Source organism: Convolutriloba macropyga, chromosome 7, assembly GCF_964194025.1.
Source record: "Convolutriloba macropyga chromosome 7, txConMacr16.3, whole genome shotgun sequence".
In the NCBI taxonomy this organism is placed as follows: Eukaryota; Metazoa; Xenacoelomorpha; order Acoela; family Convolutidae; genus Convolutriloba; species Convolutriloba macropyga.
In genome coordinates, this window is record NC_134474.1 from 30142912 (window position 1) to 30165411 (window position 22500).

The window sequence follows — 22500 nt, forward strand, 5'->3', positions numbered from 1 at the left end:
GAATTTGGCCAAAATTATGTAAGATCAGCGGCAACTAGCGTTGACAAGTCGGAAAAATTCACCGCAATTTTCTTACACAATTTTGCGTTGAATGCGTTGAATTTAAAGACCAAAATTCAACGCACTCAACGCAAAATTATGTAAGAAAATTGCGGTAATTTTTTCGACTTGTCAACGCTAGTTGCCACTGATCTTACATATTTAGCGTTGAATTTAGCGTAGATCTTACATATTTAGCGTTGAATTTAGCGTTGAATTTAGCGTAGATCTTACACATTTAGCGTTGAATTTAGCGTAGATCTTACATATTTAGCGTTGAATTTAGCGTAGATCTTACACATTTAGCGTTGAATTTAGCGTAGATCTTACACATTTAACGTTGAATTTAGCGTAGATATTACATATTTAGCGTTGAATTTAGCGTAGATCTTACACATTTAGCGTTGAATTTAGCGTAGAACTTACACATTTAGCGTTGAATTTAGCGTAGATCTACACATTTAGCGTTGAATTTAGCGTAGATCTTACACATTTAGCGTTGAATTTAGCGTAGATCTTACATATTTAGCGTTGAATTTAGCGTAGATCTTACACATTTAGCGTTGAATTTAGCGTAGATCTTACATATTTAGCGTTGAATTTAGCGTAGACACCTTCAATTTTTTTTTGCAATGAACAACCGACTTTTGTGATCTCTAGCCACCTAAAAATTAAACCAATCCCCCTCCGCCGCCCCTTCCCCCCAACAACACCCCCTACCCCCCACACTTCAACGCTAAATATGTAATATCTACGCTAAAATTCAACGCTAAATATGTAAGATCTACGCCAAAATTCAACGCAAAATTATGTAAGATTAGCGTTGAATGCGTTGAATTTATGTAAGATCTACGCTAAATTCAACGCTAAATATGTAAGATCTACGCCAAAATTCAACGCAAATTTATGTAAGATTAGCGTTGAATGCGTTGAATTTATGTAAGATCTACGCTAAATTCAACGCTAAATTTGTAAGATCTACGCTAAAATTCGACGATAAATATGTAAGATCTACGCCAAAATTCAACGCAAAATTATGTAAGATTAGCGTTGAATGCGTTGAATTTTTGTAAGATCTACGCTAAAATTCAACGCTAAATAGGTAAGATCAACGCCAAAATTCAACGCAAAACTTTGTAAGATTAGCGTTGAATGCGTTGAATTTATGTAAGATCTACGCTAAATTCAACGCTAAATATGTAAGATCTACGCTAAAATTCAACGCCAAATATGTAAGATCTACGCCAAAATTCAACGCAAAATTATGTAAGATTAGCGTTGAATGCGTTGAATTTTTGTAAGATCTACGCTAAATTTCAACGCTAAATATGTAAGATCTACGCCAAAATTCACCGCAAAATTTTGTAAGATTAGCGTTGAATGCGTTGAATTTATGTAAGATCTGCGCTAAATTCAACGCTAAATATGTAAGATCTACGCTAAAATTCAACGCTAAATATGTAAGATCTACGCCAAAATTCAACGCAAAATTATGTAAGATTAGCGTTGAATGCGTTGAATTTATGTAAGATCTACGCTAAATTCAACGCTAAATATGTAAGATCTACGTCAAAATTCAACGCAAATTTATGTAAGATTAGCGTTGAATGCGTTGAATTTATGTAAGATCTACGCTAAAATTCAACGCTAAATATGTAAGATCTACGCCAAAATTCAACGCAAAATTTTGTAAGATTAGCGTTGAATGCGTTGAATTTTTGTAAGATCTACGCTAAATTTAACGCTAAATACGTAAGATCTACGCTAAAATTCAACGCTAAATATGTAAGATCTACGCCAAAATTCAACGCAAAATTATGTAAGGTTAGCGTTGAATGCGTTGAATTTTTGTAAGATCTACGCTAAAATTCAACGCTAAATATGTAAGATCTACGCCAAAACTCAACGCAAAATTTTGTAAGATTAGCGTTGAATGCGTTGAATTTATGTAAGATCTACGTTAAAATTCAACGCTAAACATGTAAGATCTACGCCAAAATTCAACGCAAAATTTTGTAAGACTAGCGTTGAATGCGTTGAATTTTTGTAAGATCTACGCTAAATTTAACGCTAAATATGTAAGATCTACGCTAAAATTCAACGCTAAATATGTAAGATCTACGCCAAAATTCAACGCAAAATTATGTAAGGTTAGCGTTGAATGCGTTGAATTTTTGTAAGATCTACGCTAAAATTCAACGCTAAATATGTAAGATCTACGCCAAAACTCAACGCAAAATTTTGTAAGATTAGCGTTGAATGCGTTGAATTTATGTAAGATCTACGCTAAATTCAACGCTAAATATGTAAGATCTACGCTAAAACTCAACGCTAAATTATGTAAGATTAGCGTTGAATGCGTTGAATTTATGTAAGATCTACGCTTAAGCGTAGATCTTACATAAATTCTACGCATTCAACGCCAATCTTACATAATTTTGCGTTTTTTAGCGTTGACACCTCGGCCCGGGTTGTGACTGTCAAATTTGCAAGGAAGTACGATCAGCATTCTGAGACAGTTGTAAGGGAGAAATCCCCACAACCAAGTATGCAAAACCCAAAAACAATGAAAGCGCTCAGAAACCGTACATAAAATTTATTTAGCGGCTATAGTTGTATATAATAACCTGAACACTCTTGGTGGATTTTAGTTAATCCCCTTTCGACTGAAACAGGCTGCAAGAGATTTGAGCTGCCACTAATCGTTTGAGACTAAATATATATAAATCCTTTACAAGTTTTGTACCAACGTAAAATTGAAAAATAGCTAATAACTTATCAGTATAGTTTATAAAAAATAAAAAGCCGTTTTATTAGCTAACCAGGATCAAGGAAAACTCTTACCAAACTTCGAAGCGTTGATTATTGCCATGCTCTTGCATGGTCTATTATAATAGCCCGGACTTCATTGTCAGTACGAATTAGAAACGATACTTTACATTGTCATTTTACCCAGTACTGAATGATTGGTTTTGAATAGTAAAACGCTATTTTCTGTCTCTTACGAACATTTCCATAAAATTCTTATTCTGAGTTTTATTCTAACGCATACCAAAAGTCAGTTTGTGTTGTGACTGGACATAGTAATTAACTTTTGACATGCTGTACATACTAAGACTAGAATTTTCGATTATTTCACTCCATTAGACATGACCAAAAAAATTGTCAGCCATTGTAATTTATACACTTTGTGCCATAAACAAGGATCCGAATCAATATGATTTACATAGCACGTTACATCGTTTTTACTGGCCGCCGTTTCAGGCCCTCCAATAAGAACAAGTAAGCCTAAGAGCAATTGCAAATTTTACGGATGTTAGATGTGTCATGTTGCAGAGATGAATCATCGCTTATTGCAAGCTTTTATTCAACATCTGAAACACGAACATTTTAATATAAATCATTATATGGAGAATGCTATTACGATACAACAGAAAGTACTCAATTATCATTACAGTCTTCCCTCGCATTTTAAAATCAATCAATAGTCATATATATACGTCGGTCTGTTTCTCAGGTGTCCAGGTCGTCTCATTTCCACTTCATGCTGTGCCGTCAGATTATTTGCTTTTTCGGGCACTTTTTTGGAGCCTTCGGGCGCTTCGCCGGCTGAAACATTGACATTTTCCAACAACTGTACTGTAGTGGTTTCGTTCCATGAGTTTGATGTGCTTTTTGTTTCTTTCGAAGCAACAGATTGCAGCTCATTCTGTGCAATTTCTGGTTAACATTCTGAAGAAGGAGGTAAGTCTCGCGCAGAGACAGTGTTTTCTCATCCACTCGGATATTGGAGTTGGACGATATTCTCGGTAATAAACTCTTTTGTTTTTACAACTTCCACGAGACGGTCGGATTTATTTTGTATAATGTTTTTCAGGTACACTGTATTACCTTTACACAGCCAATCTGGGAGAATTAATTTTCTATAGTCTTTCCCCGGGAACTGCAAAAATCTCTAGTGAGGAGTTTTTTTCGTGCTTGTACAGCTTCGCACTGATTCTTTGGAAATTTCCTGGAATCAAAAAGCAAGCTAAGAGCCTTCCAGATAACTCCATTGTATCAATAAATTTAACCGCTACCTTGACGGTGTTACGGGGATGTACGGGGTTTGCAAATTTCTCTTTCTGAGCAGAAATTATTGAACTCCTGTGACTCTAGTTGTCCTCCACAATCTGAGTGGATGAAACTTGGATTGCAAATATATCAAAAGAACGCGAGAGGCATCTAATAATAGGCTTTGCTGTAATATCCCTCATGGTGAAGGCAAAGGAAATTGACTGAATTCGTCTATAACGGTAAGCAAATCCACATTACTTGAATTGAAGAAAGGAATCTTGAAACCAACTAGATCAATGGATATCCTGTCAAATGGTTTAAAGCCCTTAAAAATATGACCAGGCCCGCTCGGCTTCAAAAGTTTGGGTTTTAACCTTCGACGGTTGTCGTATGTGGCAATAACTTGCTTAACGTCCTCGAGAGTGTGCGGTAAATTCTTTGTATTGACATAGTGCCAAAATCTAATCTCTCCAAGATGTGCTAATTTATCTTGTAGAGAAAAAACGCCTTTTTGTTCTGGGTCTTTACGTGAGCAATCCTCGAGAGAGCGTCAACGATATTCAGCAAACTCGATTCGCTGGCGGAGGAGACTCTCGTTATCTGTTTTTGGATTTTTGTTGTAAAAATATAAATGCGATGTTCTTTTAATCGGTCTTCACAGTAACCTGAAAAGTCCCCAGAAAAGTGAAAATTCTCTGAAAGATTCAATAAAAGCTAAGGCTTCTTTTTCCGCAGCAGAAAATTTCGTTCAAACTGCGATAATTTTTGCGATCAAATGGCGTATCCAGAAGCGTCGGTTTCGAGAAAAAAATGACCAGTATCTGCGCGGGGCAAACCAAAAAAGCATCAGCGATTTGCGACTTGATTTCTTTAGTACGAGAGGAGACAAAGGAACTCAAAAGAAAAGGTGCTTGCTTTTGAGCTTCTGCTTGTGAAATATGCTTGAGTATTGCGGGACCCATTTTGCATTATACGCGAAAAATCCATTTGAACGTCGCAATACTTTCGAACCTTCTGGAACCGGATAATATTTCAGAACTCTCAGTCTCTCTAGGTCCGGCCGCTTAGAACCTGCTCAGACGATGTGGCGTAGAATAGAAATTTCCTTCGGGCAGAATTGACATTTGTCCGTTTTTAAGGTGATTCCTCCTTTTTCGGTAGCGAGAAGAAAGTTCTCTGAAACACAAGTCCACGTTAATTAACAAAAAGGCGGACAATCTAATTCGTAAAGTTTTCCTCGACTTCAAAACTCTGTGAACTAGTTTTCTTCTTCTTGCATTGGTACTTGATGATAGGCGCTTTTTAAATCTTTTTTCGAAAAAAATTGTTCTCAGAAGCGTTGTTCATTAGTTATTCCAAATTCGGAAAAGGTTACGCATCAAGACTGGTAAACGAAATGACTCTCATGGAGTATTAGATTACCAGGCATCGTTTTTGGCCTTTTACAACAAAGGCCTGAGCTGGCCTTGGAGATGTTGAGCAACGATCTATTCCTTTCTTTAGAAGATCTGAAATTTCATTCTGCATAAACTCAAAATCTTCTTTGTTTGAGTTTCCGGTTTTTGTTGTGATGGGCTTAGCTTTATACGATTTTTCGGAGAATACTTTCGGTGGGTCAATAACCATTGTTCTAAACTCATAACTTTCAGCAATAGCAGCCAAATTACAAGTGTCTAACTGAGTTTTTTTACAACCAGTTTTAAATAAGACTGTTTGATGTTGTAAGAATACATCCAGGCCCAAGATTGCCTTACGAATTAAGTGACAAACTACAGAGAAGGAAACAGTATAATAAAAGTTAATAATGCTCACTAAAGCATTATAAACTCCAAGAACTGGAAATTCTTCTCCGACCTCGAGACGAGATTTTGACCTCATTGGTTGGATTGCTAATTGCAACTGCCTACACACATCAGCCGATATGAAGATTGAGTAGCCGGGATAAATAAGCGCTCTAACAGGAAGAGAGCAGTCTGGGCCAAAAAAAAAATGTTTTTGTAGATTCTATTAGGACAAAATTCTTCATCAGCGACCTGCGACTTGATTTCGTTAGTACGAGAATTGACAAAGGAACTCAAAAGAAAAGGTGCTTGCTTTTGAGCTTCTGCTTGTGAAATATGCTTGAGTATTGCGGGACCCATTTTGCATTATACGCGAAAAATCCATTTGAACGTCGCAATGCTTTCGAACCATCTGGAACCGGATACTCTTTCAGAATTTTCAGTCTCTCTAGGTCCAGCCGCTTAGAACTTGCTCACACGATGTGGCGTAGAGTAGAAAATTCTTTCAGGCAGAATTGACATTTGTGCGTTTTTAAGGTGATTCCTTCTTTTTCGGCAGCGAGAAGGAAGTTCTCTGAAACACAGGTCCGCGTTAATTAACATAAAAGGTGGACAATCTAATTCGTAAAGTTTTCCCCGACTTCGAAACTCTGTGAACTACTTTTCTTCTTCTTGCATTGGTACTTGATGATAGGCGCTTTTTAAATCTTTTTCCGAGAAAAATAGTTCTCAGAAGTGTTGTTCATTAGTTATTCCATATTCGGAAAAGAGTACGCATCAAGACTGGTAAACAAATTGACTCTCATGGAATATTAGATTACCATGCATCGTTTTTGGCCTTTTACAACAAACGCCTGAGCTGGCCTTGGAGATGTTGAGCAACGATCTATTCCTTTCTTTAGAAGATCTGAAATTTCTTTCTGCATAAACTCAAAATCTTCTTTGTTTGAGTTTCCGGTTTTTGTTGTGATGGGCTTAGCTTTATAAGATTTTTCGGAGAATACTTTCGGTGGGTCAATAACCATCGGTCTAAACTCAAACCTTTCTGCAATAGCAGCCAAATTACTAGTGTCTAACTGAGTTTTTTTACAACCAGTTTTAAGTAAGACTGTTTGATGTTGTAAGAAAACATTCAGGCCCAAGATTGTCTTACGAATTAAGTGACAAACTACAGAGAAGGAAACAGTATAATAAAAGTTAATCATGCTCACTAAAGCATTGCAAACTCCAAGAACTGGAAATTCTTCCCCGTCCTCGAGACGAGATTTTGACCTCATTGTTTGGATTGCTAATTGCAACTGCCTACACACATCAGCCGATATGAAGAACGAGTAGCCGGGATAAATAAGCGCTCTAACAGGAAGAGAGCATACTGGGCCCATAAAAATGTTTTCGTAGATTCTATTAGGAGAACTTGTCAGTTCGTTCGTTGTCTTCACACTGCATAGTACAGAAGCTACTCGTTCGTCGTCATCCTAAGTGACTGTTGCAACAGTTGAATTACACGCTGCTGCCCAATGCCCTTGTTTGCCAAATTTCAGACACTTATTTCGTTGATCTGCATTTAGGCCGTGCGTGTTCCTCTAGAGCACAAAACCCACGTTTATGATTGGAAGCCTTATAAAGTTGAGTTGTTCTTATTTTGGCAGCAGCAATATTTCCGCCGGTGCACTAGATGTAGATGGCGGGGTGTCTGAGCAGATATTGAATGAGCGGGAGAAATCAGCAGCTACTTTGATTGCATTAGCGAGTGAAATGCATTTCTCGAATTCTTAAGTGGAGCTTCTGAGTCCGCCAGCTCCAAATTCAAACGCGTATTTCATTAGACTTAAAACCAGATTTTAAGCCATCGCGACTGAGTATGTCCTTGTGTTGCTGCACTTTGAGGTCTGTGCTTTCACAGTGCTCAACAAAAATCCGTAGTCGCCGCAAAAACCCTGTTATGAACTCAACATCTCGTTGCTTGTACGAAAAGACTTGATGTCTGGCTTATATAATTGAGCATCCAGAATAGCGATTGCATCGTTGGAATTATTTACTCCTGAGGGAATTTTGAAGAGTCCTGCCCATGCGTATGAGCTGAGAAATGTCAATTTGTGAGAGTCTTCCGTAATTCCATTGGTTGTTACGCCATCAACAAAGAATTGCTTCTAGCAAGACCCTTGCTCTTCGGTTGGCTCGGTCGGAAAATCAGGAGCTCAAAACTCCATGACAGATGTTGAATAAAACTGTTGTGTTGCTCAGATGAAACACTTTTTTTGCAAGTTTTTATTGAACAACTGAAACACAAACCTATTAATATAATCTATTACATGGAATATGTGATTACGATACAACAGAAGGTACTCAATTATGTTTTCAAATAGGGCTTATTTTGTTATTTTTTAAAGCTAAATGCACTCACTGAACTTCCGCGTGAAGGATGCGAGATGAGCTCGTCACAACGTTTTAACAAAAAAGGACTACGTGACAATATCGCAATTATTTTGGACCAAAACGGAACATTCATATCGGGTGTCGCAGACACCTATTGCTGTGTTTGATGAATTACTTGTTCTTTGATAGCAAAATCTGTTTATTGACAAGAAGAAAGATTTTTCAATTAAAATTTTGAATTATTAAAAAACGAACATTTTCGACTATTGAGTTCCTTGTCGAGTTTAACAATCGAGTAAAATCATTTACGAAGTATAAAATATTGTCTTTGACTCTATCTATGGAATTCTATGAAATGTGTTAAAATAACAACGAGTTTTCTAGATTGATTACATTTGAAATCATATTCAGAACAGTTTCTTTACGTTTATTAAACCACCAAAATTTTTACAATCTTTATTCTTGATTTTTCGAAAATTACCGGGAATATTGTTTTTTTCCTGGAAAAAGGTTTTATTTTTATTCCAATCGGTTGTTATCTTTTAGTTTCTGTTATCAACACAATTTTGAATGTTTGAATTGCAAATGTCAAATTTTTTGCAGTTGAACTAATACTTCAATGTCGATTCCCGCCCCCGGTACTCATTGCGCGTATTTACTTGCGGTTTCAGGATTTTGTTGTCAATCACCTCTATTGTCATCAGTTTATCAAACACAAGACATGAATCTAAAATCTCCCATTAAATTTTATGCGCTGTACCACAACACTCAGCGAGATGTTGTCGCACTGGGCGATCTTTCTTTGGATGTTTCAAAATTCTAGATGTAACTTGTCGGCTGGTCTGGCCAAAATAGATGAATTTACATCTATTACATGTAACTTAACATACCACATGCTTTTTCATATTTTTGTCAAAAGATGAATTCAGGGTGGGCAATCAGTTCGTAATTTTCACGTTGTGAAAATGAACAGAGTATCACATAGTCTACTAGCAAAAATTTGAGTGATGTTTCCTCTGTATTGAACAAAAATAATCGGTGCAGCTCATTTTTGTTTATGTTTATAGTTGTTTTGAAAGGTTGTTCATTTTTGAGATGCTTTTAAGTAAACTTCTTCTTCGTGAGTTTTTTAGGCAATGTCTCTTTAACAATACTGGAAGACCAATGAGTTGGATACAGATTTCCAGTAAAGATCTATTAATTTCTTAGGAGCTACCGAGAAGGATTGCCAGTCACTGGTTTCGTTGAAAATTCTATGTACCGTTCCTTTAATTACATTTTTATTATGTTGTAACGGTGCACACGTAAGAAAATTTCGGATTATGCCGGTATCAATTGATTTTTGATACCGTTGAGAGCTATTTTTCTTTCATTGTTTACGTTTAAGTTTAGATCAAGGAACGCCATGTATCCATTACCGTTGGGTGACACAAGATTGAATTGTAAGTTTTTGTGAAGGGAAGTTGCCTACTCAAGTTAGTCTAGAGAGTTCCCCTTGACAGTGCACACTATATCAACCACATTTCTCTTGAAAAAATTTAGTTCCTCTGTGTCCTCTGTTGTACATATTTCAGCTTAACCAGATTTCGCACTCGACGCCTTTCCTTCTGTAAGTAACGACCCGGTTACAATTAATGCACATTCTCGATGTCCGGAGTTTTGTTCTCGCTTCCCTCATTTGGTTTCTGCAATGATTTTTCAAACGATTTTATCTACAAATTTCCTAGAACTACTGCCAGCTAAGCACGCATGGCTATATCGTCAGATTAAGTGCAGCACATTTTATTACACTTAAAGTGAACTTTCAGTATAGTTCTTATAGTTCAGTCTGTTAACTGAGTGAACAGCTCATTTTGCCGGGAGATTAACCATTTTGGATTTTAATCCTAAGGCCAATTTTTGCTGTTATTGTATGTGCAAGTTTGCCCAACATAAGTGGAATTGCATCCACTATAAGTTATTTCGTATGCCAGATGCGATCTTATATGCTGATCAAAACTAGACTTTAGGGATGACTTTAAGGTTGATAGCCTTTAAGGATGATAAGCAGGTCTTTTAGTTGTGTCAGCAGGTAAGCAGGTCTTTTAGTTAGTTGTTTTAGTAATGCTTGATTAGCCTCTATTTTGTATGTGTCTCCTGGTTTAGCGTCACTTCTGATTTGCATTCCTGTTATTTTTGCCGTCTTCTTTTATGTCACCTAACTTTTTTCCTATTCGGGATATTGATTTTTTCGTCTCTTTACTTTAGGGCTTCGTCAGTTTTGCCATCCCAACAACAATGAAAGCGCGCCGAAGTCGTATTAAAAATTTATTTGAGGCTATAGTGGTATATAATATCCTCAACACCCTTGGTGAATTTTAGTTACCCCCTCTCGACTGAAGGAGGCTGCAATATATTTTAGCTCCCACTAGTCGTTTGAGAGCAATTCTTCCGACGTCAGTCGATTATTTTTTTTGCATTACTTAAATTGCGCTGATTCAGAAATTGAGCCTTTTTAAACAAAAACGATTGTAAGATAAGCTATCACTAGGCACGGATACTCGAGTGGTAAATGCTTCAGTGTAATGCGCCGGAGGTCGAGGGCCTAAACCCTTTCTTGTGCGGCTTTTTCTGCCTCAATATAAAATTATCTGGGTACAGCCCCCTCTTAATTAATTTGCCCCGCCTGCGTTTGGCCGAATAGTTGGATTGTTTGTTTTTATTGTTTTCAATGCAGACATTTTCTTTTAAAACATAGGTTGGTTCGCATTAACTATTTACAGGAGATAATGAGTTAGAATGTCGGGTGATAGAATTTTGCAGATACTCTCAGAGGTGCAAGACCGGCTTGCAATGACTAAGAGTTACGCATTGGGAAATTCTTCTATGTCTCAAATTGGACATGAAGACGTTTGTATTATTTTGTATTATTATTTTGCCTCTATACTGTTCGTTCAATGTGATATCATGGTTTCAGCTTGTTGTGGAACTTCTAAGTGAACAAATCATCTGCCCAGAACTCACTGCCGAAAATCAGAAAGAAGTGCTGCAATATTACCTCTATACATGTGAGCATACTTAAATTTAGTTATGGACAAATTTAAATGTTTGTATTCAGGGGTTTGTTTATGGGTACTTGGTTTCGATGTCGGGTCTGAGGGACAAGGAATAGTACCTTTGATATTCAAAATATACTCAGTGCCTCTCCGCTTCGTTGTAATTGAATAATTTTTGGGGTTTCCATATTATAAGCCCTAACCCCCTCAAAATACGCTCCTTATGGTAGAATTATCAACCATGATGACAGCTATACAACAACAACAACAACAGGTAATATGATTATTTAGCCGGGGAGGCTATAATGTGAAAGACCTGAATTTTGTAAAAGATAGACAGTAGAAATTAAACTTGACAACTTTCAATTGATATTCTACATGCTGTTTTTCTTAGATATCGGAATTGCTCTGAGATACCGATGACGATGTTAGCGTTTTTGACCGAACAAGCATTTTCATGTATTGGATTTGAAAACAGTTTTTCGGGGATTTCGTTAACAAATGATGTGTTTTCAGGTGCTTTTTGGGGATTTTCTGACTTAGTTTCAAAGCTCCTGGAATTTAAAGCTGGTTAGTGTAACCATTTTCTGAACTCATTAAAATTTCATCACTATTATATTTTCTGTGTCCGTTGTTTCAGATGTAAACTGCCAGAACACTGGTACTCTTTGGACGCCACTGCATGCAGCTGTATTCCAAGAACATACAAAGGTGAAGGAATCTGAGGATGCTTGTAATGCAATATCAATAATTCAGATATCTCAATTGATTGGCTTTGTGATGTTGTTTTGGATTCTGTAGTACAATTCATATTCGAGTGTTCAAAATTCGTCGTCATCCTTTATATATTATGAAACTACCATTTGGTAATTCGGAAACTTCGGGCGATATATTATTAAAGAAGTAAATTATATTAAAAAATGTTTTGCTGTTAATGACGCTTTTCGTACCGGTGAAGGTATTTGTAGTTCCGACCCCACTTAGTGGGGGGAGGAACTATACTCAAATGGGTTTTCTTGTTGAGTCAATTTTGGCCGATCGATAGAGTCATCGTAGAAAGTTGTGAGTGGTATCATTAAAATGCCGGCCAAGCGTAGAATGTGGAATTAAAAAGATGTTTTTGAATTTCATTTTCCAGAGCTGAGTTACCGAAGTTTAAGTTTTTGTGAATATTGAGACTGATTTGCGTTATTTTTTTTCACAATTTCCGGGTGTTTTGCCTAAAATTTAGTCATTTTTGCTAATACATATTAAATTGTTATCAATAATGTTGTTGATTTGGTTTTCAAAGAGAAAAAAGTATTGTTGACTATTTTGAATTATTTTTTTTGGCTAAAATTTTGGCTAAATATTTCAAAATTTAGACTTTTTCATCAAAATTGCACGAAATAAGTTTCTTTGGTCCACTTTGATTAAATTTGCCTGAAGTACACACACACACACAAACCGCAAATAAAATATTGTACTGTTTCATCCAATTTTTTGGCAATAAAATTTCTGCTAAATTTTTCAAAATTCAGCCTTATCAAAACTGACACGAAATAAGCTTCTTCAGTCCTTTCTGTGTATATTTGCCTGATTAACAAACCTAAAACTAAAGACACAATATCCGTTAACTTAAAGAAAGATATTTTTACTTGTTTATTCATTGAGAGTATTCTTGAATTAAAATTTTTTTTTGTTTTTTTTTTGCTAATTCAACTCGATAATTATAGAAAACGCATATATTTTTTTTCGATATATTGATTTTTTTTGGTCAAATTATCCATATCCATAATGTTCTCAACAGCTACGCGTTCCTGATGGACTAATGGCAATATTGAGGCTAGTTTTGGTCTAATCGTTGTTTCTCTAAAGCCCCCCCCCCCAAAAAGAGGATTGCAGTTAGTCGATGTCTCTTTTAAATATTTTTGCATTCTTTTTTTTTCACATGAATTACGGAAAAGAACCATTCAAAGCAAGGACTACTAATGACAGGTTCAATTGTTTTCCTGCAGAGTTTCAAGGAAACTCATCTAGTTTTTCAGTCGACAGCTTATGGTCGTTTTGACTTTTAAAAATAAATATTTTCAAAATAAACAGTGGGTTTTTGAACTTTGCGACAAGCTTTTTTGGTCAATTTGTTGCTTAAGAACAATAAAGAGAGGTCGCATCTTCCCTCTATTGGATGAAAATTAAGGTTTCTTGCGGTTTTGCGTTTTAAATAATAGTTTTTCTTTAATAGTACGAGTTTTCACAGAAAAATTTGTTGAGTTTTCGACATTTTCCTGTTTTCGAGGTTCTTGTTTTTTGTCTTGTCACCAATTTATTGACAGGTCAGATATCACATTTTGGCTTTTAAAAAGAAGGCACAATTGAAGACATCAGTTTTTCAGTGAATAGATTATGGTTTTAACTGCTTCGACACCGTGTTCAAAAAGCAATTTGTTATTTTTGTCCGTATTTTTAGTCGTTAGACAAATTCTGGGTAACTGGTGGTCTTAGTGACTTCCTATGGATGAGCAAAGGAATCTAATTACTGAGTTCAGTTGATAGCTACAGTTTTTCATGACTTTGGAGTCATGAGTTTAAAAAGGATATATAGCCGTATTTATGGAATTTGCTTTTTGCTGTTCCTCTTGGTTATCAAGTCTCATTAATTATCGTTCAAATATCAAAGTTTTGGTGTCGCGCAGAAAGGCACAATTGAACATATCGTTGGCTTATAGTGAATTTCTTATCCTTTTAACGGCTTCGATACCGGTTTTTCGCCAATTATTTAATTGACTTGGCTTTATTGATGTAGTACATATTCTGAGTAATAACAGATTTCAACGGTGTTTTTTTTTGTTTTGAGTTCAAAGATCGCTAAATTGTTTGTTCTGCTTTATTTAAGCAATAGATTATGACTTTAAAGGCTTCAACACCATTTTTTTGTGGATTTCAATGGATTTTTTGCCTTTTCGTCTGAAATTGTTCGTTTTTCTAGACGTGCCACATATTCTGGATAATGACAGGTCTCAATGTCTTCATATTGAAAAATGAAGGAACATAAAACTATTTAAAGATTGATATCTAATGTTTTTGTTATTTGAAATTATTTGTTTAGAAAACAAACGTGTTTTTAACTTTGTTACTGATTATCATGAAGGTCTGACCCCGTGATTTTTTTCTAGTGAAGTACAAATTATTTTGTTTTGTTCAGATTTTATTTGACACGCCATATTGACGTTGTTATGTGTTTTTTAAAAATAGACGTTGAGTTTTGGATGTAAATGTTTGTTATTTGATTTTTGTTTGTCTTATCTCGTGGTCTTAATGATTGCAGGTTTCATCGGCCCACTAATGTGACATTATTCACTTTTCTAAGTGATTTGAGTTTTAAGGAATTTTTTAATTCATGCACCAATTATTTTGCTCACTAGGTGAGGTTTTTTGAAAGTTTTCTGTCTCTTCCTCATTTGGCAGAGAATGATGCCAAAATTGTGGATAAGCCGGGTCGGAACGCACATTACCGAGCCTCCTTGTTTTCACATTTCCAGTCAAATTTATTTGTTTTTAGTGTGTAGAGAAGATAAAAGACAACCTGGTTCTCGTTAATTAATGTTTAATAACTGATCTCGAACAAAGTTTGTAGTAATTGTATATTTAGTCCCGCTGGTATTTTTTATGCGGTTTTTCGTACTACTGGCTTTACTACCGTATTAAAGTTTTTAGTCCGACCATTTTTTCCTGAGGGATAAACAGGTAAAGACCGGAGGGCATTAAGTCGCTGAGCATTTCTCTTCGAACCTTACGACTTACAAGTCTCTAAGGATGGGATTCGCTCAAACATTGTTGAGAAAAAATATCATGGTGAGAAGGATGGTTCCTGGAGTTTGGCCCCCACCCGCTCGGCGAGGTTGTAATTTCTACCAATTAATTGTGTCTTTCTGTAGTCTCTCTTATCTTCGAATCTGGGCTAGTGATGACGTTCATTATGACGATTCCTCTCAGAGGGGGAATGGGTCGACTGGGTGAGTCGAGTTGCCTTTCATCTTTCTGTTTGTATCTCTCTCTCTCTGGTTTCGACCAAACTGCTAGGTCACGTGAAGTAAAAACTGAACAAGGTCTTTTAACTCGCCTCAGCAGAAGAATTAGCACATGTTTCTCCGAAATCACTTCCTGCAAGGTTACGTTTAGTAGGCCCCAAAAATTTTATCGACATCGATAACTCTTGATACTTTGGCGCTAAACGTTTTTTTTTTCAGAAAATTTTCATGACTGTTGTAAAGCATAAATAATAATCCTTTACATACGAGATCTACTAGGATCGATTGCTCGTTTGAGCTACATCTGTTATCGACCGCGATAATTCGTTGGTACTAATTAATAGCCGCGTCAGCAATTCCAGGCGGCTATTATTGCTTTCTTAATTATTTACAATACAAAGAAATTAAGTTGTATTGGGGCGCTGTCTTTTTTACGACTCGAAGAGGAGTATTGGAGAAGTCCTTTTTAAAAATCAATTTTATTGGAGTGAATTTTGAAGCGGGAAATGGAACAAGTGAAAAAATTTGGAGTGATTTTGTTGCTGAACAAAATGAAGAGTGGAGCGAAAAGAGAGTGGTTTTTCGTTCATATCGCTGTTTTCTTTAGAGCGAGAAATTGAGGTGTGAAAAAATTCTAAGCGAGCAAAATTTTTTATTCATGTGCGGCATTTTAAAGCAGTTTTTTTTCATTTTTTTTTGGTTGAGAGGTTTGGTTATGATTTTGTTATTTTAGGCTGGTTCTGGCAGTGGTTTGAAGGTTTTGAAAATTCATTTAGATTTTATGCTAATGCGGAGGTTTTTGTTTTATTTGCTGATTTTCGGGGTATTTGCGTTTTTTGACGATTGTTTTGTTTTACTAGCTCAAATGGGTAATAAAAAGACCCGTCTACTTGAGCAAATTTTATATTTAAAAATTGGTTACAATTTTGTGGATATGAATCATTTTTTTGGTTAAGAAATATGACCAGAAATGGCGAAAATTGGAACTATATCTCATAATTTTTTGCAGTTTTTTGTTTTCTGTTTTTTAGACAAGTTTCTTGGCCTATTATGACTTGACTATTGTTTTGCGAGCATCTGGATACCCTACTGGCTGGGAGGAATTTTTCTTTGGATTTTTCCAGCTTTTCATGCAATTTGTTTTTAAGAATTTTTTTTTCTTAATTTGGCCTCAAGTATTTTTAAAAAAATTTACATAAGTTCTTTTAGTAAAGTTGTTTTGATGAAGTAATTTTGGCAGAGATTGTTGTTTTGGGATCTCAATTTATAACAAATTTTGATCAGATTTTTTAATCTTATTTTAACAGATTGATTTTCTTGTTTCTACTTTTTTGTTTTATGGTTTTGTTTCTAAGATAATCATAAATTAGTGGAGGCACGTTTTGTCTGATGATTAGTTGGATGGCGTTCAAAGGATTTCCTTTTTGAGTCGTTTCCGGAATTCTTCCGGCTATGTGTTTAAGATCTGTTCACACATTTTCATGATTTTTGAAGTCAAATTGGAGTAGTGATTGTGGTCTCGCCGAAACAGGAAATGGAGTGAAAAAGCGAGTGGTTTTGCGGCGTGATTTTTTTCGCTCTAATTTTAAAGTAGAGTGAGAAAACGGAGTTTAAACAAAAATTCGCTTTCTTGCAAGTGGTTTTTTGTTCACTCGCTAGTGGTTTTTTGTTCACATGTTTTTACCAATTCACTCATAGTCCGTTCTAGGTCTAGTTTTTTGTTTAGTCTTTGAATTGTACGTCAGGACTTGTACTGCTATGTTGTTTACTTCGTCTAACAGATTTTTGTTTCCTCTTACCCTCACTTCTTGGAATTGACTTTTTCAATGACTTACCTCACTCAAAAAAATGACTTCTGAACTTACTTATGGAATTTTAAATTTTATGAACACTTATAATTAAAGGTCAATAGAGTGTATCTAAGTAGTGCCAAACATATATGCCCTAATTCTTGATTATTAGAGTCTTGAGTTTTTGATTTCGAATATTAATTGTGAAAAGCCCTATTAAGGCTTTCTCCTTATAGAGCTTTTGTGTCTCATAAAAATGACAGTCTGAAGCTAACCCAAAAAGTCTAGTGGTCTATTAAAGGACTGGTGGTCGATCTGTCTATTTTATTTCCGCAAGCGTCTATCGCGGCTATTTTCCGGCAATCGTCCGGCTATGTTTGTTTTGTTTGTTTTTCCACCTAGTTATAATTTTTGCTTTCTTTGCTGGTTTGAATAATTAGCTCACTAATAAGAAGCACGCATGTGAACCAGTTTTTATCGTCCAGCTCCGATTAATGAAATCACAATTAGCCAAAAACAGTTTGTTCTTTTATTAGTTTGTATTTAATGTACCACCTGACTTCCGTTCCAGACCATTCAACTTCGATTTTTTCTGCCCGATTCAGTTTTTTCGGTGAAAGTGAAAATATTTTAAGCTGCTGTTCTTACTGTTGTGCTTTTGTTTCAACTTGTCAAATTTGATGTTTTGTTTCTCAGTATGCGCAGTTTAAGTTGTGACCTCTCTGGTATGTGTAGGTGTCAATGGTGCTACTCAGCAGCGGAGCTGATGTTCATTTAAAAGATAGCAGAGGTCGATCGCCACTAGACTTCGCATCCATTTCACCTAAAGTGTGGTACCTGTTTGAAGAGAGGGGTCACCAGAAGACTGCAAAACAGCAGCTCATAGAGCTTGAAGTTGTAAAAGAGGTTTGTTTATCAGTGTTTTTTTCGAAATAAGTAAGTTATATTATAACCAATAGGTTGAAGATACTTGAAACAAAAAAAATGTATTATACAAATCATAGAATTCTTTAATATTAATTTATGTATGGAATCAAACCAATAGTTTAGTTGCTATTTAAAAGGATGCGCTTGTGCTGAATGTCGCATTTATTACTAAATCCTCGCTTAACTCAATAAACTTTTGTTTTTTTTTTGAAATAAAATGGTTTTGTAGCTGCTGCTGTCGGTTGTTATAAGTTGTTGAACAGCTTACTGAACTTGAATATTAGCTGCTATCAATTGAATAATTTGCGGCTTTCCTGGTTTAGTTTGCGGCGGACGACATCTGTGTTACGGTAAGGTCTATTGTGTCAGTCATTTGTAGCGTTCCAAGTTGTTCATCACTGTCTGTCTGCCAAATCTTTAATCTGTAAAGTTTGCTTCTATTGTAGACTTCGAGACATTTTCAGTCACTTCTTAGTTAGCCCCACCCCACAAGTGAAGCACGTATTTTTAAACCGTCAGAAATTTAATCCGGCAAGGTAGCAATACTTATTATTTCACACGGGTTTGATGGATATAGTTCTGCATCTGGTTTAGCAATGAACGGAACCTGAAGTTATTTCGTGACAATAACTGCAGACAGATATGGAAAGATTGAGTTTTTGAATGGAAATAGTGCGGGTTAAAAAACAAAATTTTGCGCAGGGAATTATTTGATATCAGCGTTTCAAGAAGAATGCATTTTCAAACCCTTATCGGAAGTGATATGACTTGTTTGTTTGTAATATATATGTATTTAATTATGCACTTGCAAAGTGCGCATGACTGGTTACAAGGGTTTATAAATAGAGTCAATATGTAAAGTACTCTCCTAATTCGTTTTTCTGTTCATAGCTACTGATTAGTGGATCTACGAAGCTTGGATTTTAAAAAATAATTCATTTCGACGTATAATGAAGATATTGCTTATTATGGAATGCGTCTGACTGAATTTGTGAGATCTTCAAGATCTGAATGAACAATTAAACCATTGTTACCCTGTGTTGTTTCAGCCACGATCCGAGAAATCCGAAGTCAGTTCACGTTCTGTCCGAAGTGTGAGTTGTTTTCTATTCTCCAAGTTATTGTTAAAGAATAGATTATTTTTGTGCGTGCACGAAGTGATTAATATATAGGCCAAAATTGAAACGAGGTAAAGTCGAATTGAGATGAAGCAATACGCTAATCATTAAGGTATAAAAAATTTGTTTTCTAAGTATACATTAGAACTTAAATCTCAGTCACCTGAGAGATTTAGTACGTTGACACGTTTTTGTTAACACTTGAAAGAGTCAAAAGTGATGTCGACTAAAAGAAGGGAAAGAAACTTTGACAAAAGCGGTTTTTTAACAGCTGACCGATAGCTTAGAGGAGCTGTTATGGCCTTCTGGTTTTTGAACCTAAGCTTGCTGGCTTTTGTAACTAAGCTAGCTTAAGTAGTCTTTTAAGTTTCAGTTTGCTGAAGTTGCTGGTATTGTTGGCGAACTTTATGGCAGCCATTGTAATTAGAAATGAATCAATGTCAAGCTGCATAGATTTTATATGCGAAAACATGTTGGAAGCGACATTTTTTTGTTTTTATATGTCCAAGCTCATTTTTAAATCTCAAATTATGCCGAAGGGTTGTGGAAGCCTCTTTTTATCTTTGTAGACTGAATCCAAAAACATTGTGTTGAACTGTTTCAAAGTGATTCCGGCAATTTAGGAGAATTTGATTGAAAATTACTGAAAAAGTGTACGAAATATAAAACTTCAAACCTCAATTACCCCTCGAAAATGAAATTAACGAAATCTCGCAATCTATGGGCTTTCTAATAATACCGCCCATTGAAATAACCAGTGTGCGTTGGTACTTGTAGTCTCATGTTGTTAGATTTACAGGTCAAGCTTTGAGTTTTCTATGTTTGAGCGCACATCAATAGAATCTTAGCTCGTCTGTCTTTTGTTACGGTTTTCATATCAAAACAATGTGCGTTTTTAGGCACAAGTCGAGAAAACTGAGCGAGCATACAAACCAAGCTGGGGAAATGATTGTGAGTTTAAATGATTTATATTTTCTTTTTGGAAAGTAAAAGTGTATCCGGGTTCAAATCAGCCGTAGTTAATTATAACCTGAATTACCATAAGTCACCTGAACGATGCTCTTTTCAACTTTCACATACCATTTTTATTGACCGTTTTGTTTCAGCCAGTCGTATGAAAGCCGTATTCGGAATGGAATAGTACATTGAAACTTGAAGTTACAAAGACTGGAATGTGCAATTTATTAAATAAACTAAACTAATTGAATTGTACGTAAATCGTGTAAATACTCAAAATATGTGTAAATATGTCAAAATGTAAGTTTAAATAAATAATTGATCTTTTTCTGAAATTTTTGTTGCCTAGGTAGTTGAGCACATCTTTTCGACTTGAAGCTGGAATTTGAAATGGTGGAATAACTCATTCAATGCTTTTTTAACAGCAGCGTGTGCTATTTGACCGACGGTTGCGCTGAAGCTCGATGAGTTCACATCATTTATCAATTGAAAAATTTGAATACAAATGATGTAGAGCACAAAAGATAGCACACCAGGTACCGAATTGCGAAGGGACTGTTTCCCCTCAGTAGTAGGAGGAGTGGGACAAATTGGATACTGCGGATTTTGTCGAATCGAAGCGGGAAACCGAGTAATATTCGCAGTCGTTGAATCTACAAATCTGACAAAGTAGCCAATGACAAAGATTGGTTTTAATTGCTCTTGAACGAAGTTCGTAGCAATTATTGTAAACGTGTTTTTATGCAAATTTTTCGCTTGATCATTTTGCGCTTTTCTAGAACATTCTTTGACTTCTCAAATGACTTTCAAGCGTTCGTTCTTCATTTTTGAGTGATCTCCGTTGCTCTCACTCCGAAGTAAAGCTTGTTGCTACCATAAAACCGATTGCAGCATAAGAAGAGGGGCCCAAAAGCCGAGTGGGCAGTCCTTCTGGTCAGGAAGTTGGAGGTCAATGGCTCGAATCCCGGCGTGGTAAACTGTTTTTGTACCATTAAAGAAAAATTTATCTAGGCTACAGCGACTGAATTAAATTGCCTCGCCTGTCGTTCAAGAGCAATTCTTCCGACATTAGTCGGTTTATGTTTCCTATTTGCAATTTGGCCTATTTTAGTAAGTATCATTTTGAGGTCTCAAAATCACTAGTTTTGCAACTGATTCAAAAATGTGGATGATAAATAGCCAACGTCAGCCGCACAACGATTATTATTTAGGCTCTCTTCTTGGATTTTATAATTCAGAGTTTAGAATGCATTGATGCTATGCCTTTTCTTACAATCCAAAGAATTTAGGGCGAATTGGTGCTCTTTCTTAAGGTTGTAATCACTACTTTTTCAGATAATTTTTTTCAAAAACGGGTTAAACAGGTAAAGTCCAGTAAACATTAAGTTTTAGTAAGAGTCCCGAAGCTTGGAGTTTTCAAAGTGCATAGTGTCCTGCAGTTGCTCGGAAAGCCTTAACTCGGTGGATGGCCTAAGGTGAAAAATTAACGTTTGGAAATTTTTCAAACCCAAGTGTTGCAATTTTTCCTGTTGCAACAGTTCATGAATTTCTTGTGCACGGGCGATTTTTGAAGTTAATTTAAAGGTACTTGCACAGGCAATGTTTTTTAATATAAAAAACAGTAGATTTTGCTATTGTTTTACACATTGTCTTTCAGCTCCTGGGCCAATGAAACTTTTTCGTGGCTTGTGCAAGGGTTTTTTGTAAATTTTTGACAGCAGAAAGTTGGCATTGAAAACTTTTGCATAGGAACAACATTTTATAACGTTCTGCTAATCTTTTCAAAATTTAAACCTATTTCTTTTTTGCCTCCGCTTGCATTGTTTGTCTAGTCATTTCTGCTAAGCTGCAATTTAGTTTTTGTGGTTTTTTAAGTGCATTAATTGTTTTTGAGGTCTTACGTATAAAAAACTAAGCAAATTGGCAATGAGTTTTGCATTTTTTCTAAGAAAATTTAAATAGCCGCAAAGCGTTACTTGGGGCTATCATTGGCCTTGTCTTGCTTTTTAAATTCATGTAGCTTCGACTGAATTACGTGCGTGACGTCATTTTTCACTCTTAACTGATTTTTTCAATGGGTGGTTAAAGTTTTGGTCACAACTGACTTATCTTCCACAATAAAATGACTTTTAAAAAATCGATGAGACTTTTAAATTGTGGCGAGATGAATAGAAATTATTTCACTCTAATTAAATGTTCTCTGAGAAAAGCCAATAAAAGCAGCAATAAGATGCAGATTCTTAATAAGAATTTATAGTTTGAGCAGTTATTTTAAAGAGCACTTGATCTTCTTAGGTCTGTTTTTATTAGTTTTTTAAGACTGAAGATTTACAAAGCTATCGCAACTGTTCAGTTGCAAGTGGTCAGGTAAAACTCTTTTGAGTTTGAAATTGGGTTCTTACGTCGAAATC

The 22500-nt window shown here is 35.7% G+C and overlaps 1 protein-coding gene across 2 annotated transcripts; it reads left to right on the forward strand.

Annotated features, from left to right (window-relative positions):
- The first annotated feature begins 9731 nt into the window (after window positions 1-9731).
- On the forward strand, window positions 9732-20424 carry LOC142342764 (uncharacterized). 2 transcript variants are annotated; one of them, XM_075394309.1, is made up of 9 exons: window positions 9732-11141; window positions 11209-11299; window positions 11804-11857; window positions 11928-11998; window positions 17823-17993; window positions 18338-18364; window positions 19064-19108; window positions 20032-20083; window positions 20239-20424. In XM_075394309.1, the coding sequence occupies exons 1-9, from the start codon at window positions 11031-11033 to the stop codon at window positions 20271-20273; spliced, it is 657 nt and encodes a 218-aa protein (XP_075250424.1). In that variant the 5' UTR covers window positions 9732-11030; the 3' UTR covers window positions 20274-20424. The 2 variants fall into 2 exon arrangements, with proteins under 2 accessions (XP_075250424.1, XP_075250425.1); XM_075394310.1 differs by lacking the exon at window positions 18338-18364 and having other exon boundaries at window positions 9735-11141.
- The last annotated feature ends 2076 nt before the right edge of the window (window positions 20425-22500 follow it).